General features: G+C 32.8%; 1 protein-coding gene across 2 annotated transcripts in view; it reads left to right on the top strand.

Annotated features, from left to right (window-relative positions):
* Positions 1-11,544, top strand: part of IL7 (interleukin 7) — a 50,511-nt gene extending 38,967 nt beyond the window's left edge. Inside the window, exons 3-6 of one of the 2 annotated variants that reach the window (XM_068525536.1) lie at positions 4,925-5,005; positions 6,075-6,206; positions 8,609-8,662; positions 10,751-11,544. In XM_068525536.1, coding sequence (XP_068381637.1) covers positions 4,925-5,005; positions 6,075-6,206; positions 8,609-8,662; positions 10,751-10,870 — 387 coding nt within the window. In that variant the 3' untranslated portion in view covers positions 10,871-11,544. The remainder of the gene's footprint in view (positions 1-4,924; positions 5,006-6,074; positions 6,207-8,608; positions 8,663-10,750) is intronic. The other variant, XM_068525537.1, reaches the window with a different exon arrangement.
* The last annotated feature ends 5,725 nt before the right edge of the window (positions 11,545-17,269 follow it).

Below are 17,269 nucleotides of genomic sequence, written 5' to 3'. Positions count from 1 at the left end.
GTTCTGCATAAATAAACCTGTGGTAAATGGGCTTTTAGTAATATAGTGATAAGGTGTGGGGAGATGGGAAGCTTTTTATAGCCCTTTGATTAGGTCTCAGTCTTTTGATGAGTCTGTGCCCCGGGACTGTAAACTTTACCAGTGCTTCTCAATACCTCCCCACTTAGGTGAGAAAGGATGTCTAGCAAGGACTGGAGTTTGGTATTTCCCTTACCCCAGATAGGTTAGGCTCTGATAAAATTCCAGCAGGTTAGGTTCTCCTAAGGGGAGGCCTTGTTAAGAATAACATAACACTCTGGCATATTTCAAAATCAATGCTTTTTCCCTCTCTCTGCAAGAAGCACATGGGGATTTTTCTCATATTCACTGTGAGGACCTCATAGAACTCCTGTAAGTAAAGCTCAGAAAAAGTGTGAGCAAAGGGGGACCTCCAGTGATAGGTCCCCTTGGAATTTTAACTCTAAGACTTGTCCATTCTGAGCTTCCAGTAATTCATCAATTACAGTTCAGGTTTTTCTATCCCAGCACTGGTTCACATGGAGGTTTCTGCTCCTGGGTTTCTGGTTCTGTAAATTGTAATTATTGTATCAGCTGTCTGTTTCTCCAATATTTGGGGAGGCAGTTTATCCTGTGACCTCACTTCTCTGACAGATATAAGAAGAGTTGCTGATTCTTCCATTTGTTCAGCATTTTACTTGTTGTTATGATGGAATGGTGACTTCTAAGCTCCTTACCTCCCAGACTGGAAACTGGAAGTCCTACACACACTGTATTTTCATTCTAATATTCTTTGATTTATATAGTATTTAATTAAGTGATCTAATTAAATAATAAGTATAACTTAGTGTTAAGGAATTGACTTAGTAAATATGCAATTCAAATTGTGAATGCAAAAACACATGAGTATATCAGAAACTGGAGTTGGGAGTCTTTGGTATACTGTGGGCATTAGACAATATGTTTTACAGAAGGAGAAGAATATTGATTATCCCAGCAAGTCAAATGAAGATTAATTAATCAAGTCTTATACATATGTTCATGTTTGTGCATATGCATATACATTTGAATATATGCTTATATATAACACCTTTTTCTTTTGAAAGATTTTTATTATAAGCATGTTTTATTATAAGCATATGCTCTTGCTTATAAATATTATCTCAAAACAAATATCATATCTGCTTAATACTTCATTTTACCATCTATTTTCAGCTGTTTTTCTAATTTAATTTTGCTTTCTTTATGTGAATAGATTTTGTACAAGACAACTTACTTGACCTTTCGGTTGGCATTGTACATTATGGAACACCACCTTCTTAAAACAGTCTATTCCCCAGGTTTTCTAACTTTCTGGCTACTTTATGTATGTTCTTGGATCTCTGAATGTCAACTCAAACTTCATCTGTTTAAAACCAAACATATTTTATTCACACCACCTCTACTACTATTCCCTATCTCAGTGAATGGCAACACAGTATATCCTGCTGCACACACCAGAAACCCAGGAATCATCCCTGGTCTGTCAATCTTCCTTAACTTTAATTCTCAAATAATGTTATATTTGCTTTCTAAATATTTCTCAAGTCTATTCACCTATCTCTACATTCTTTCCCACCAACCAGTCCAATAAACCATTATCTCAAGCACTATGTACTAGCCTCCTAAAGATTCACACACATACTTTCTTGAACCTTTCCAAACCATTTACCATGCTGCTATTAATATGATGTTTGAAAAAGGCATTTAGTCATTAATTATTGATTTTAGGATCAAGACAAAGCTCCTTAACATGTCCTTAAGCCCCAGCAAAATTTAGTTTCCTCCAGATCTCTTTCGTATGAAACCGGTGATTTCTCTTGCTTTCTCAGCTATGTACCGGCTTTCCCTTGCTCTCTTTCATCCAGCAGCCTATCTGCCATTATTCCCTCCCACTTAACTGAAGCCATACATGCTGTTTTCTACATCTTTAATCCTCCTCTATTTTCTTTTTCTCTAGTTTACTCATGCTTCAGATCTCAGTTGAAGTGTTCCTTTCTTAGGGAAGGCTTTACTGAGGTTCCTAAGTAAAATCCTTCTTTATAGGCTTTATGGTAGCATATACTTTTTATTCATGACAATTATTAATTTGAGATTTGATTGTGATTATTGGATTGATGTCTGTCTTTACCAGCAGACAGTAAATTTCTTGAAGGAAGGAACCCTCTGTGATTTTGATCACAGTTCTCTCTCCACTACTATATGGCACATGGTAGATGTTCGACAAGTATTTGATTGAAGAATAAATGAATGACTTTTCATACAGGCTACAGATTTCATTAAAAATAAGTTTCACTTTTCAAAAGGTCCTCCAAATGAGTCTTTATATGCCATAAGACTTTGGGCCGTGAGTGTGCTGTGATAGTGATAATCAGAAATGAAAAATATTTCTGTAGGGACCAAGTTCATTTACAAAGAATAGTAAGACACGAGACTGAATCTTTCTTCTTCATATCAAAACCCCAATCCTCAGGCCCAGACCTACAAAATAGAAGGAGAATAGAAAGGAGACAGCTATCAGTTATGTAGCTGCCAATGAGAATCATTTATGGGCAGTAAATAGACATTAGTTCTCTTAGAGCACATGTGACCATGAGTACCCCACTAGAACAGGCATATGGAAGACATGTTGGAGAAAACCACACAAAATTAAATCTTAAAAAATCAAAGATAAATATATAAAAGAAAAAAGTGAAATAGAAAGTCAACTGTGTATATAATTAGTGTTTCTGGGTAAGGGGCTGCTGTGCATGCATTAGAAAAAAATTCAAAGATAGAAGAAAACTATGCTAAGATGAAAGAAGATGCAATTCTACAAATCGAAAGAACATTAAGTATTTTAGGAACAACTTATATAACATAATGTTTTACACTGGAAAATACTGAGTTCACAGTCAATGTGATCTTGGCTTGTCTCTTGTTTCTTTCATATTCATAATAAGTATGACAAAATATTCAAATATTTCAAGATGCCTGTAAGAAACTATTACTGATAAAGTAATTCTACTATTTGTTAAATCAAAAGATGGATATATAAGGTTCTTTCCAACTCCATGATTCTACATATCTTAGTCTGAGCCATCCTTCTCACAGGGCTTAAATGGAAACAATTTCAGAAAGCAACTGTAGTTGGCACTCATGTATGCTCATGTTAAATCTGTTCATAAAATGCACTAAAGTCAACTAGTCAACGATAATTGTGACTTTTATAGGAGTCAACCTTTTAAGTGAACCTTTTAAGTGAAAATTTTCTCTACTGCTGTACACATTTGGCAAACAAATTACCTGGTATAAAAACATACTTTCTGTATCTGCCAAAAATGAGTTTTGTTAAATACCTGGAGCAATGGCTTAACCAATATGGCTTTTCAAATATTCGTGTGTCACGCAATTTGTTAAAATGCTCCAAGAAATAGGTACTAGTTCATATAATATTTTTGGTAAATTGGAAAACATCATACAGATTAGCTGCACATTTATCTTCTTTTTTTGACAGATGGCATGGCAAAAATGAAAAGCATGTTTTATCAGAGAGAAATGTATACATGATTTATTGTCCTTCTTAGGGTTAAATGCAAGTCAATAGGAAAATGATTTAACAGGCAAACATTAATTTTCCACTATCTTTTCAGGAATATGTATGATGGCAACATGAGGATAGTTATAGAAAAATATATCTATTTGCACTTGAGATATTTGCGGTATGACTGGGATGTTTGGCACTAACAAATCTTCTGTTTACATAAGCATACTTTTACAAATATAAGAAGCGATGTACAAGTGTCCAAGGATGCATCATCTGCCCTTTACATCAAATGGCATAAGAAAATGGGATTGTGTTTTCTTGTCTCTTTTCCCCTATCAAGCTTGGCAGAGGACTTTGCCCATTGGCCTGTAGTAAGTGTTGAATGGTGAAATGAATGATTACGTGTTCAGGCTGTAATTCCTATAGGTAAAACAGATACATTTAAAGTCAGGATAAATCCAAAGACCATTTATGCTTTTCAATGGTGAGAAGAGTAATGCATATTTTTCTGAGAGGCAGATGAAGATTAGAAGCCCATGATTACATCCTGCCATTACTCCACTTTTTATCTGTTCCTTAGTTGACAACACATAGGCTAAGATTGATTGAAGTCCTTCTAGAAACTCTGATAGCATGGAATGGCTAGTTTGCTGGACAGAGCTAGTCCAATCCTGTGCATAAAGAATCTGAATCCTTAGGAAATTCTTCCTAATATGTCAAGTACATTCTTGATTCAGCTAATCCCCACCTTCTAATACGACATTCCTTAGAAAAGGAAAATGAGAATGTGCCAGGCTGCCTTCCCCCCTCTTACATGACAATGACAATGCACATATTCAATCTCACTTTTTTCTCAGCAAAATTCTACCTCAAACACCCCCAACTGGATTATTTAAAATGCTGCAGAATGAATTTCAACTTTACTTACTGTCAAGAGGCTTTCCCTTCATTCTAAAGTAAATTCCCTTTGTCACTGTTTGATAGTGGCAGGAAATTGGACCAAATAACCTCTTAAATGCATCTTAACTTCATGATTTCAAAATTTATAGTACGTTGTCTATGTAGTATAACTTCTAAAATAGGTACTTTTATTTCCTCAAAAAAGCCAGTTTCTCTCAATGATTTCTGAGATTAACCTATGGAGTCTGGGGGAAGCTCTAAATACGTGAGGGTTTGTGTATATACTTGTTTATTCTTCAACTATAGACAACTATTCTTCCTGCCTAGTCAGCTAAGTCAGACTAAAGTTATTTTCCTTAAAACGCACATATAAATACCAAGTATTATAACATTGTTATTTTTATAATTACTACATGCTAGAAAGGTCCCCAGTTTAACCATATTATTTTATATTTATTACAGGACAGCATGATAGACTTTGATAGCAATTGCCTGAATAACGAACCTAACTTTTTTAAAAAACATTCATGTGATGATAATAAGGTAATGATAATTATTTGGAGTTTATGTCATTCAAGCTTGATTTCATAGAAGCTTATATTTTTTGTATCTCTGTTAATTATATTGATTATATTAATAACACAGTCTTTTGGCTTTAACCCGACAATTCCCATTGATATGTTAAGTTATACTATGGTCTTTTATACTTTTATTTTATAAATAGCCCTATGCTTATTTGATAAATATTCCTTTTAATTTTAGCATTTCATTTTCACCTTGAAAATACTAGAAGAACTGCTGAATTCAAAGACACATATCTCTTATTTCTGAAATTTTTATGCAGGAAAATGCTTGTCAGAGTGACTGCTTGCACACACACACACACACAAGTAATGGGAGTAATTTAGTTGTAGGCATTTTGGAATTTTTTCTTTCAATATTTGCTTATCTTCAAACCACTACCATTTCTATTTGGTATAATATTACAATCTACAGAACTTCCAACACAAATTTGTGTCATCTGTTTCTGCAGAAACTAGTGTGCTATTCAATAGACTTTTTTTAAACTCACAATAGCTGAGTTAACCTCATGGCATTTAAGAGTATATCCATAAATTCTTTTTTTTTAAATTTCTTACATTAAATATATGAAAAACTTGTTTTAGGTGAATAGGCCCTTTATTTTCTTATTGCCAGCTATTCGTCCATAGCTCAAAAAGGGCAAAAATAATAACAATAAGAAAAATCGCACATACCTTTCACTATTGTTGCTTCCAGAAGCCCTCTCCTTTAGTTTCCTTGTTTAAAGTTGAATAAACTTGTTATATGTTCACTCATAAGCAATAAGATCACACATAGCAAAGAAAAGAGACTTTTAAAAGTCAGATAATCATTAAACTGGGTTCTAGGCACTTTAGGCTGTCACCTGGGAGCTAAACAGTTTCAGTCTAGTGGCTCTTCAGTCATGCGATTAACTGGAATAGAAGAAAACTGGGGTGGAGGTGGGGTGTTACTTAGCAATACAGTTCTGGCCTTAGCCTCCTTAGGAAAGGCTATCACTTCTTAACATTTTATTTGAAACACAGCCCTTCTGATGTTTTTTCTGTAATAGGAAGCTTCGTTTTTATATCGTGCTGCTCGAAAGTTGAAGCAATTCCTTAAAATGAATATCAGTGATGATTTCAATCTTCACCTATCAACAGTTTCACAGGGCACATTAACACTGTTGAACTGCACCAGCAAGGTAAGCTGAGGACTGTTTGAACAAAAATGTAAACAACTCCAGTGATAAGATACTATCATTCTCTGATGATCAAGTCTGTTAGCATAGAAATCTAAGTGCTTATAAGAAAATTGAAATACATTTACTCAATTCTAGAAGAGGAAAGCCTCAACTTGTAAAGTACCTATTAATCTCTTGGCTAGGGCAAAGAAATCATTTTTAAAAAGGTACTAAAAATAAATGAAAGCAACATTGTAAGTCAACTATACTTCAATTAAAAAAAGAAAATAAATAAATGAAAGAAAATAATAAATTTTATTGCCGTAATAACTTTCAAGGAGGCTAGTGTAATAAGTTGGGTGAGGAATGGTAAATTTTTATTTCTAAAATGTCTTAATAATTTTAATCCATATATGTACACACTTATAAGAACTCATAGCCAATAAAATGGGTAATCAAATGTATTTAACAAATATATTTGTATGTAAAAATTGGGCATATTTATGTCCAACAATTTTCAAGTTTTTTGGCTCAATAATTTTGATAAGTATAGGGCTAAGTTTTTCCTACTTCTCTGCTAGTGGTCATGAAATGTAAACAATAAAACAAAATTTGGAAAACATTATCTTGACACTAGACAACAGTTTCTTCACCTGCAAAGTGGAGAAAAATATAGTACCTACATTATAGGATGTGAAAATGACATAATATAGAGTGCTTAGTACTAAAAAGTTTCAATAAATGTCTTATAATTACTATTATTATTATTTTTACTCCCTCTTCAGGAATTTTACCAGCTGCCACATAAAGCCAAAAATATTTCTTATAATTTTTAAAAGAAAATTTTAACATTTTTATGATAGAAAAAGGATTGTGTGTGTTTTTAATTTTTAATACTAGTAGTTGCCCACAGAAGGGAAAATGGTAAGATTGTCCTTGAGCCCTACTGACAGTGATGAAAATATATGTTGGACCGTATAAGTTGGTTGGACTACTTCATTTATCATTACATTATCTACTTGATGCAAGCCAGTGCCCTCTTGGTGTTGTGGATTTGCCAAGCTTATTTCCAATCTTGTCCCCTTACTAATGTTAGTTCCTTATATGGAATTTCTACTGTTCTCTTTTCTGAAAATCTGATCTCTCTTGTTCTATGCATCCTTCAAGGCCAAGCTTAAGATTCATGAAGACTTTACATTCTAGCCTACCATCTCTTAATCCTTATTTATAGTGATTTAAAGTACAGTCAGCCTTTCATATCCATGGGTTCTGCATCCTCAGATTCAACCAACTGTGGATCAAAAATATTCGAAAAAAAATCTCTAGAAAGTTCCAACAAGCAAAACTCGAATTTGTCAAGCCACATCGACAACTATTGACACAGCATTTATTTTGTGTTTACAACTATTTACATAGCATTTACATTGTATTAGGTATTGTAAGTAATTTAGAGATGATTTAAAGTATACAGGAGCATGTGCCTGGTTATATGCAAATTCAGCGCTATTTTATATAAGGGACTTGAGCATCCATCCTTGGATTTTGGTATCCACCGGGGTCCTGTAACCAATCCCCCACAAATACAGAGGGACTACTGTACTATCTAATGCAGGAATAGCAAGTTCGTTTCATGTTGCTTACACATCCAGTTGCTTAGTAATGGCTTATGTTGAGTATAAGCTTCAAGTCAGGGCTTAACTGAAAAGACTGCAGAGCAAACTAGTGATATCACCTCTTGGCCTAGAAAGGGTTAAAGGTTACAGGTATGCTGTATATTTGCAATTCTTTCTCTCATGTGTTGAGCTTTGCATTGATTACCATATTCCAAAATCAACTAATTGTAGAAAAAGAAAATACACAAATAATTTAAATCTTGAAATTAAATAAAATTATGTTACAAAATTAACCTGCTACAATCCACATTTTTCTTGAAATGAGAAGGCAAGATGTTAAAGATGGTCAGCTATATTGAATTTTCTTCATGAGTTAGGCATGCTACAGGCTTTTTATAGTTATTTCATTTTGCTTCTGTTGGGTAAAGCTGAATAAAATTTATGGTAAGGATTTAACAACTTAATGCTAATGTTATTTTCATGTTGATTAAAATTCTACTTTTGTCTCTGTTAGTATACTCTTCTATATTAGTTTTTCATACCTCACAGCAATTAACACAGTGCTGGGCATATTTGCAAAATTATGAATCCAGGTTATTCAGAAGACTAACCTCTCTTTTTTCTCCCTTTTCTCTGATATTCTATTTCTAAATGAAATTAGTATTCTGCCATACTAACAATAAATAATTTAAAGTAGATATTCAAATAGATTAGATGAGCTGAGAGTAATATGAAAATTAGCAATTACATTAATGGAAGGAGTAATAAAGGATTAATAATCAATATTGTAAATATGACTTGGTTTTTAAGGGTAAAGGAAGAAAACCAACTTCCCTGGGTGAAGCCCAACCCACTAAGAATTTGGTAAGAGTGATTGTATAGTTTTCTTTTCTTATCAGCTTTTTACTCAACTTAATTCCTTAATATTTCTCTTTGAATTGTTTCCTTTTATATGCTCGATTTTGAAAATATTCATTATAATGTTGGTAAAAGGAGAAGGGAGGTACCCCTTAGACATTGGATCCCTTTAAACTGCATTTTTAAAAATCACTATTTTAAAATTAAAGAAGCTAGGGGAAATGTCAGAGCATTGATTTTTTAAAAAGAAACAAAATTAAAACCTCAGTAGGTAACAGCAAAGGAAATGAACAATATAGGAGAAAATAAACTAGACAACAAGATACAAAGAAAAAAAGTTACTATAGTAAAGAAACACATATTAAAAATGAGAACCCATTTTATACCTATTTTATTAGTATAGACTGTACAGTATATACTGTATATGTATAATAGTATTTGAATAGTCTATATTTATATATATTTATACATTCTATTGGATTATTACACAAAATTATATAACAATGTAGAAAATATGAATGAAAAAGTCAGAATATTTAATTAAATCTGATTATACATTACAATGATATAAATATTAACTAGGATGAGACATAGAAAAATGAACACACCTGGTTCATGAGAGTGATAGATTCCTTTTTCACACTTCCGTTATGTTATTTGACCACTATATATATATATATATATATATATATATATATATATATATATATATATATATATATATATGGAAATTCCTTATTCCTCTTAGAGAAGCAGGGTGAGTCTGCATACCCTGGGACTCAGGAAACCCTAGGAATTCCACCTGAAGTGGAATAGTTGAAATGAATAACTGAGCAACATAAATAAATACATTGAGGGCCTCTGGCTAAGGGAATTTAGAAAGAAAGTTTAGAAAAAGGAGATAACATCTGTGTTCCCAGGATTACAGAGGCAAAATCATGGTTCTTTGTTTTTTTGTCTTTTTAATGAATGTTCAGTCTTGATCTTTGAGGAAAAGTCATGAAATATTCACATCTATGTATTTCAAACCTGCTTAGTCACATAAACTTCAATTTGTACTTTTTAAAGATGTCCTGGGACCCTCATTAAAGAGAAGAATATGACAAATTCTCCTTCATATTTATCTTTGAAATCTGTCCTCCAATCTTTTAAATGCATTATTTAAAGGGTATGTGTTACTGTCACTAAATATATAGCTAAAAGAGATCTGAATGTGACTAAACTAAAAATAGGACAAACAAGCTCAAGACCCAATCATTATACTTACTTGATGTGTGACTATGGCAGCTTATTTATCCTCTTTACATCTCAGTTGCCTCAAATGTGAAAGGTGAAATCATCAATTTCATAATTATTAAGTAGATAAAATGAAATACTGTATGTATAGCACTGAGCACAATACCCAACCTAGAAAACACCCAATAATTGGTTGTTATCTAAATGAAGAAATTACTCAACCCTGTACTAATCCACTTCCCAGAGACTCGTGGAAATATAACTGAGTATATGCACAGCTACTCTCTTATATGTCTTTTCCGTGTGAGGTATCTCTTTCTCCACTTTCTGTAGGTTGTACAGGTAGCCCTTTTTAAGATTTTTGTCAGGGACTGAAAACTAGCTTATAAGCCAGGCATCCTCCATACTCTAGGGAAGGCTAGGGAACAAGCTTAACCAGGTATATCCTTATTAATCATCTTTGACAAAATAAACTGAATATTTTCAGTATTAATTATTCCTTCCATAAAAGCATTTTTTCCATTGTAAAAAACTCAATTGAATAATGTACAAATCTTTCTCACAGAAGTTTAAATAGCACTCTTTATGTCCACTGTTGCAGTGGTGAGAATGACATCCACCTAACAGCTCTTTAATTAATCCTAAATCTTAAACCATAACAACCTTGACTTTCCTACACATCAATGATCACAATTATGGTTAGAAACCATAGTTTTAAAAAATATCATTCAAGATTCTTTTTAATTAAACCAAATTTTTAGTATAACCTAGCATAATGGATATTAAAGATTAAATATTTTAAAATGTGTATTTTTATAAAAATGTGAACTTAAAAACTTTTTTTATGTATTTCTCTAGGAAGAGAATAAGTCTCTAAAGGAACAGAAAAAACAGAATGACCTGTGTTTCCTAAAGATACTACTACAAAAGATAAAAACTTGCTGGAATAAAATTTTGAGGGGCGCTAAAGAACATTGAAAAATACGGAGTGGCAATATAAAAACTTAAGAGCTTTATTTGTATCCTCCAAGAATCTATCTGCTTATGCAATTTTCCAGGGTAGAATGCCTTCTGGAAGTTACTGAATGCATCCTGGTAAAAACGGATTACAGCAATTGAGAAATCCTTACTGCAGTACTAGAAGATGGACATAAACAGTGGAAACCAAACGCTGCAATCAACAAACTATTTCACATGCATGAGGATATATATCAATCGGTATTAATTCTGAACTGATTTTTGTAAGACAATCCATGTAAGATATTAGTTGTAATAATACTTTTTAAACCTGTTTAAAATTTTCAGAAGACATATAAATTCTGTGAAATGTATAAAGTTTACAAGGATTAAAAATTAACATTTCATTATTACCAAAATAATTTTATGGCCCACTATGCATCAGCATACTGCAATGAGAGTGGAAATTGTTGTCATCTGTGCTGGAAATGTTTCAGAGTTACAGTGAGATATGGATAAGGCCCATGAGAACAAGAGTCATACAGCTTACAGGAGCAGTAGCATAAAGGAGTCCAAGATAATTGAGAGATGTAATTAAACATGAATGTATAACATAGTGCCTTTAATAAATGATATAACAGATGTTTTAAAATGAGGATAGAGAATAATTTCACAAAATAGAAAGTCATCTGTTCTAAGGATGCTAAACCATAGTACTGAGTTACTTTTGTCATTTATATGTAATAAAATTTTTCTAAATGAGTTTGCAATTTGAGAAGTATATTTTTAAGAGAATAATATATGTTGGCTTTTTAATTAATGGAATGCATATATTTAATTTTGACACTCTATCTGTATATAAAAATATTTTCATACAGTATTACAATTTACTTTGGATAACATTTCTCCTTTGATAATAAATGACCTATGTATTAACACTGTCAGATTCACTTAATGAATCCCAATAGGAGTTTTGTTTGTTTGTTTTTTGGCTGTACCATGTGGCTTGCAGGATCTTAGGTCCCCAAGTAGGGATCGAACCTGGGCCCCCTGCAGTGGAAGTGTGGAGTCCTAACCACTGGACCGCCCAGGAATTTCCCCAACAGAATTTTTTAAGATCAAGATTTTTAATACTGTACCACTATTTGATTTCTCACTTTCACTGAAATATAACCTTTAATCTCTTATTATTGAGAATGTACATGAGACCGGGACCGCCAAACTATACAAGAACAGGAACACTACTTTACTTCCTATGTTAAATTTTAGTCTTTTTAAAGAAACTTTTGTATATACCAGATGCAGCTTAGAAAGGTTTGCCAACAGTCTTCACTTACTTATGAAGGGAACTGAAACCACTATTCTAGGCAAGCCAAGAGTTCTAAAACAGCCACCACGGCCTCATCACCACCTGGTTAAGAGCTGACTGGCTTTATTTGATCTACTGACGATACTCAGGTGCCATCCTCAATGTGTGGAGGTAAGACCTTCCTCTCAGTTCGTGTCTGTCTCTCTGCATCTCTTTCTCACTCTCCCCAACCTATATGGAGTTTCTTCCTCACTGGTGCAGATAGCTGTATAGAATTGTACAGACTATTGTATAGAATTCACTGTTTACCCCATTAATGAGGTGTTGACCCAACTATGTTTTTTGTTTGGTTTTCATTATTAACTCCAGAAAAGGGAGTTTACTAATACTTCTCAGGAGCAAATGATTCTTCACCAAGCTTTTTCTTCAGATGGACTTTTCAAAGTAGGCTATTATTCCTTCCACCACTAAACAGGTCAACTATGTGGTACATTTCCACCCTGATGAACTGGTGCTATTGGTAAACCATCAGCTATGAAATGGTGAAATTTTAAATTTCTAAAGGGAAACTTAAAACTGTTCTTTAAGATGTTTCCTTGAAGGCTGTCTATAATGTTCCCAACAGTGTTGAAAAAATTCTGAGATTGTGGCAAAATAAGGAACAATATTTTAAAATGCTTTATTAAAATCTTCTTCCATTTTAACCTTTGACCTTGATTTTTATCATTTGTTTATGATAGAATTGAATTTTACAGAAAATTCACACTCAAAAATTTTTATTCAGCATGGTGTGTCAAATGCTTGGAAAAAAATATCCAGGCTTTTATGGTTATATTTCCCTTCTATGTTTCCTAGCTACTAGCAAGGTAAGTAAAGACAAGGCAGGTTGGTTAATAATGATCTTGGATACTATATTTTTTTTATTATTTCTATCCCCCAATTAGACTTGTTTTATCTCAATGAACATTTTCTTTCAAATATGTATGTGGATGCTTTCAATCAGCATCTTCTAAAGTTTGTCTCAAGAAACCCTAAAACTTATTGATTCTTAAAAATAATGATAATAATAATAATAATAATAATAATAATAATTAAAACCCCAGAGAATTCTGAGTTCTGAGGTCAGATAATTTTCTCTTGGTGACTCATAATGCATGTAATTTAAAACCCTGTAAACTCATAAAGCTTTTTTAAAAAAAGTTTAACACTAACATAGCATTTCCAAAATTTGACTACAGAACACTTTTATGTAAAGACCATTAACCTATCACACTTTGAGGACTATTGCTTTATACAAAGGAACTCTGTTAAAAGTCTTTTAAAATAAGCTTTAAAGGGATCTGCTGAAGGAAATACTCCTTTCAGGATTAAGATAGTTCTTAACAACTAGAAGTTCTTACAACTAGTTCTTACAACTAGTTCTAGTTCTTACAACTAGAAGTGTTTCTTTTCTTTAAGCCATTCTTTCATTAACAGCCAGTTTAAGAAGGACATCTCATCAAATATACTGTAAATATTTCTCTAGAAACACACATTTCTACTCTACAGTCTGTATAGTACTCTGTCCATGCAATCTTCATATCTTTAGTCATTATGTTCTTACTGCTTAGAAAGTTCTTCCAAATTCTATGCAGATCCTGCTCAAACTTCAAGGGGCATCTTAATTCCTTTCTTCTCAATTGCTGTGACTTCCATGGTAGTTGTAGATAAGGGATAAACTTGTTTTATTGTGCTTCGCTTTATTGTGCTTCACAGATATTGGGTTTTTTACAGATTGAAAATGTGTGGCAACCCTGTGTCAAACAAGTTTATCTGTACCATTTTTTGCAACAGAATTTGCTCACTTCACATCTCTGGTTACATTTTGGTGAATCTCGCAATATTTCAAACTTTTTTATTATTATTATATGTTATGGTAATCTGTGATTTTTGACGTTATTATTGTAAAAAGATTATGACTCACTGAAAGCTCAAGTGATGCTTAGCATTTTTTATCAATAAAGTATTTAATTAAGGTATGTGCATTGCTTTTTTTTTTAGACACAATGCTATTGCGCACTTTTTAGATTACAGGATAGTGTAAACATAATTTTTACATGCACTGGGAAACCAAAAACATTTATGTGACTCGCTTTATTGCAGTGGTCTGGAACTGAACATGCAATATGTCAATAGTCTGCCTCTAATGCTAATATTTCCTCCTTTAGTTGCCCGTAGAACTTAATTGCCTGCATTGTGCATTATTATTTGATCATATTCCTCTTACTACTTTATCTTAAATACTATTATTAATTTTTCTATTCACAGGTGTTTAAAATGTTTTCTCTCCCCTGAAAGAATGTATGACCTTTTGTTTCCTTCAGCACTTAATGGATAAAGCCACACATATGGTAGTTAATAAAGATGAATTGTAAATTAATTAATAAAACCTATTTAAATAATCCAGAAAATACATTTCTACAATATAATTACTTAAAGATAGATAACGGCCATAAAACATAACTAATTTAAATGAACATGGCCTCTCAACTTCATCTTCTCACAATCTCAATGGAACTTTCTTTGATTTCTAAACGTTATTAGTTGTGAAACATCTTTCAGTCTTGATTCTGACCTAATAGGAAATCTTTTAGAATAAGAGAAAAAAAATAGGTAGATATATTGATAATTGCCAATTCCAACAGTTTTTAATGTCTAAATATCAAAATATATGTATTCATCTAGATCCACAAAATTAGTATTTGAGAAAGATGCAAAAATGGTTATTTTCATTTAGGAATAAACTGGGGTTTGTTTTTCTACCTCTCCATACAAAATGGTAAGAAAGAAGTACACTTTTCTGTATAAGAAATTTTCTAAGTGGGGGATTGGTTAGTGTTTTTCAGATACTATCCTGAAGGTGAATTAATTTTCTATCACATTTAAAATGAAGAAAATGTAGACAAGTGGCAATATTCACAATTTAAGTTTTGTTACTCTTGCATGCTGATTTATTCCTTTTCTTTCAAGACTCATTCTAAGGGTCCCATCCTTTCTGAAGTCTTTTCACACCTTCCCAGGTGGGGTTGACGATTCCTTTGTTTGTGTCTCTACTGCTAAGCTCAGCAAATAACTCAATCACCAGATGCTACCATGTGGAAAATGGACATGTGCTTGCCAATTTCCATCTTTGATGCTTATCACAAATTTTCTTATGTCTGAAATAATCTGGTTCCAACAGGAGCATTTTACTTAAAAATTTAATTAAACAGAAGAAAATCTAATAAATTGTCCTGGAAGTGGTCCAAATACTATCACAAATAAAAGGAGTTTAGTTTGCAGAGCATCCCATATGGTGAGATAAAAGCCTTCTAGTAGAACCAGAAAGATCTGACAGAAAAGTACAAAACAACAGTTATTTACTCTGTCATCTCCTTGCCTTCTTCCCAACAGAAAGTCTTTTGCTGTGAAAAATCTTAAATGTGTAGACCAATACATCTTTCTGCTTAGGAAAGAGTTTCACTCAGGGGAAATTACTAGGGTTGGGACTAATATGTTCAGAGCCAATGGGTCTAAAGAAGAAGCTCCAACTTTTGAATACTGACCACTTAACAGGAAGATGCAACACAAATACAGATAATTCATTCACTCAACAAATACTTATTAAGCATCCATCTCTAATGTGATAGTCCTGATCCTATTGGTACAATAGAGTCTGTGCTTTCATGAAGCATATATTCTAGGAGAGGAAACAGTAAACAATAAATAAACACAATTACTACAGAAAACAAGTTCTAATGGAAAAGAAAAAAAAAAACAGACTGGTGGAAAGAGGTGGTATTTTAGGTTAGATAATCAAAGAAGACCCCCTTTTAAGAGAAGACTTTTGAAAATATTTTCTTAGTCTCAAAAATTTTAGCATTTAATACATGACTGGCAATATTTACACATTTAATAAATTTCATTGAAGGATTCAAGTCATTTTGCAACAGAAATCAAAACAGAATGCTTCAACTATAGTACATGATGCTGTCATAGAAATAAATTATGAAATTACCAAATGTTTGACTTTGAAGTAGTCTGCTACCCTAAAGTAGTGATACACAAGCTTTACTTTTTAGTTTGAAATAATTTCAGATGCATAGAAGAGATACAAAAAGAGTACAGCATGTTCCCATATCCCCTTTACCAAGTTTCCTCTAATGCTAATATCTTACAAAACCATAGTACATTTATCCAAATTGAAACATTAGCATTATTTGTTGTGGGTACGGTTGTGCTGTACATTGTCGGATGTTCAGCAGCATCCCTGGTCTCTACTCACTTGACACCAATAGCATCCTCCTCCAAGTAGTGACAATCACAAATGTCTCCAGCCATTGCTGAACTGTCTCAGAGAGACAGTTGAAACCACTGTCCTAAAAGTTTTTAGAGTCATATGTTTTACAGTTAGGTCTATGACTCATTTTGAGTTATTTTTTTTTTTTATTGGAGTGTAGTTGTTTTACAATATTGTGTTAGTTTATACTGTACAGCAAAGTGAATCAGCTATACGTAGACATATATCCCCTCTTTTGGATTTCCTTATCATTTAAGTCACCGCAGAGCACTGAGTTCCCTGTGCTATATAGTTGGTTCTCATTAGTCATCAATTTTATACATAGTATCTATAGTATATATATGTCAATCCCAATCTCCCAGTTCATCCCACACCCTCTTCCCCCTTGGTATCCATACATTTGTTCTCTACATCTGTGTCTCTATTTCTGCTTTGTGAATAAAATCATCTACCCCAAAATTTTCAGATTCCACATATATGCATTAATATACGATATTTGTTTTTCTCTTTCTGACTTACTTCACTCTGTATGAATATAAGGTGTGTATTAAGGTTCATTTTTTTTGCATATGGACAATCATTTGCCATTTGTTGAAAAGACTATATCAACTGAATTACTTTTGTGCTTTTGTAAATTTCAGTTGACTGTTTTTGTGTGGATTGAGTTATGGATGCTCTATTCTGTTCCAATGATCTAAATGTCTATGTTGTCTACAAAACCACACTGACTTGATTACTATGGCCTTATAATATCTAGAAATTGGGTTGAACGAGTCCTCCAAGTTTTTCTTTT

This window comes from Eschrichtius robustus, chromosome 17 (genome assembly GCF_028021215.1).
Source record: "Eschrichtius robustus isolate mEscRob2 chromosome 17, mEscRob2.pri, whole genome shotgun sequence".
Lineage (NCBI taxonomy): Eukaryota > Metazoa > Chordata > Mammalia > Artiodactyla > Eschrichtiidae > Eschrichtius > Eschrichtius robustus.
Note: the sequence above shows the minus strand (reverse complement) of the source record. Positions and strands in the feature narration are given on the sequence as shown.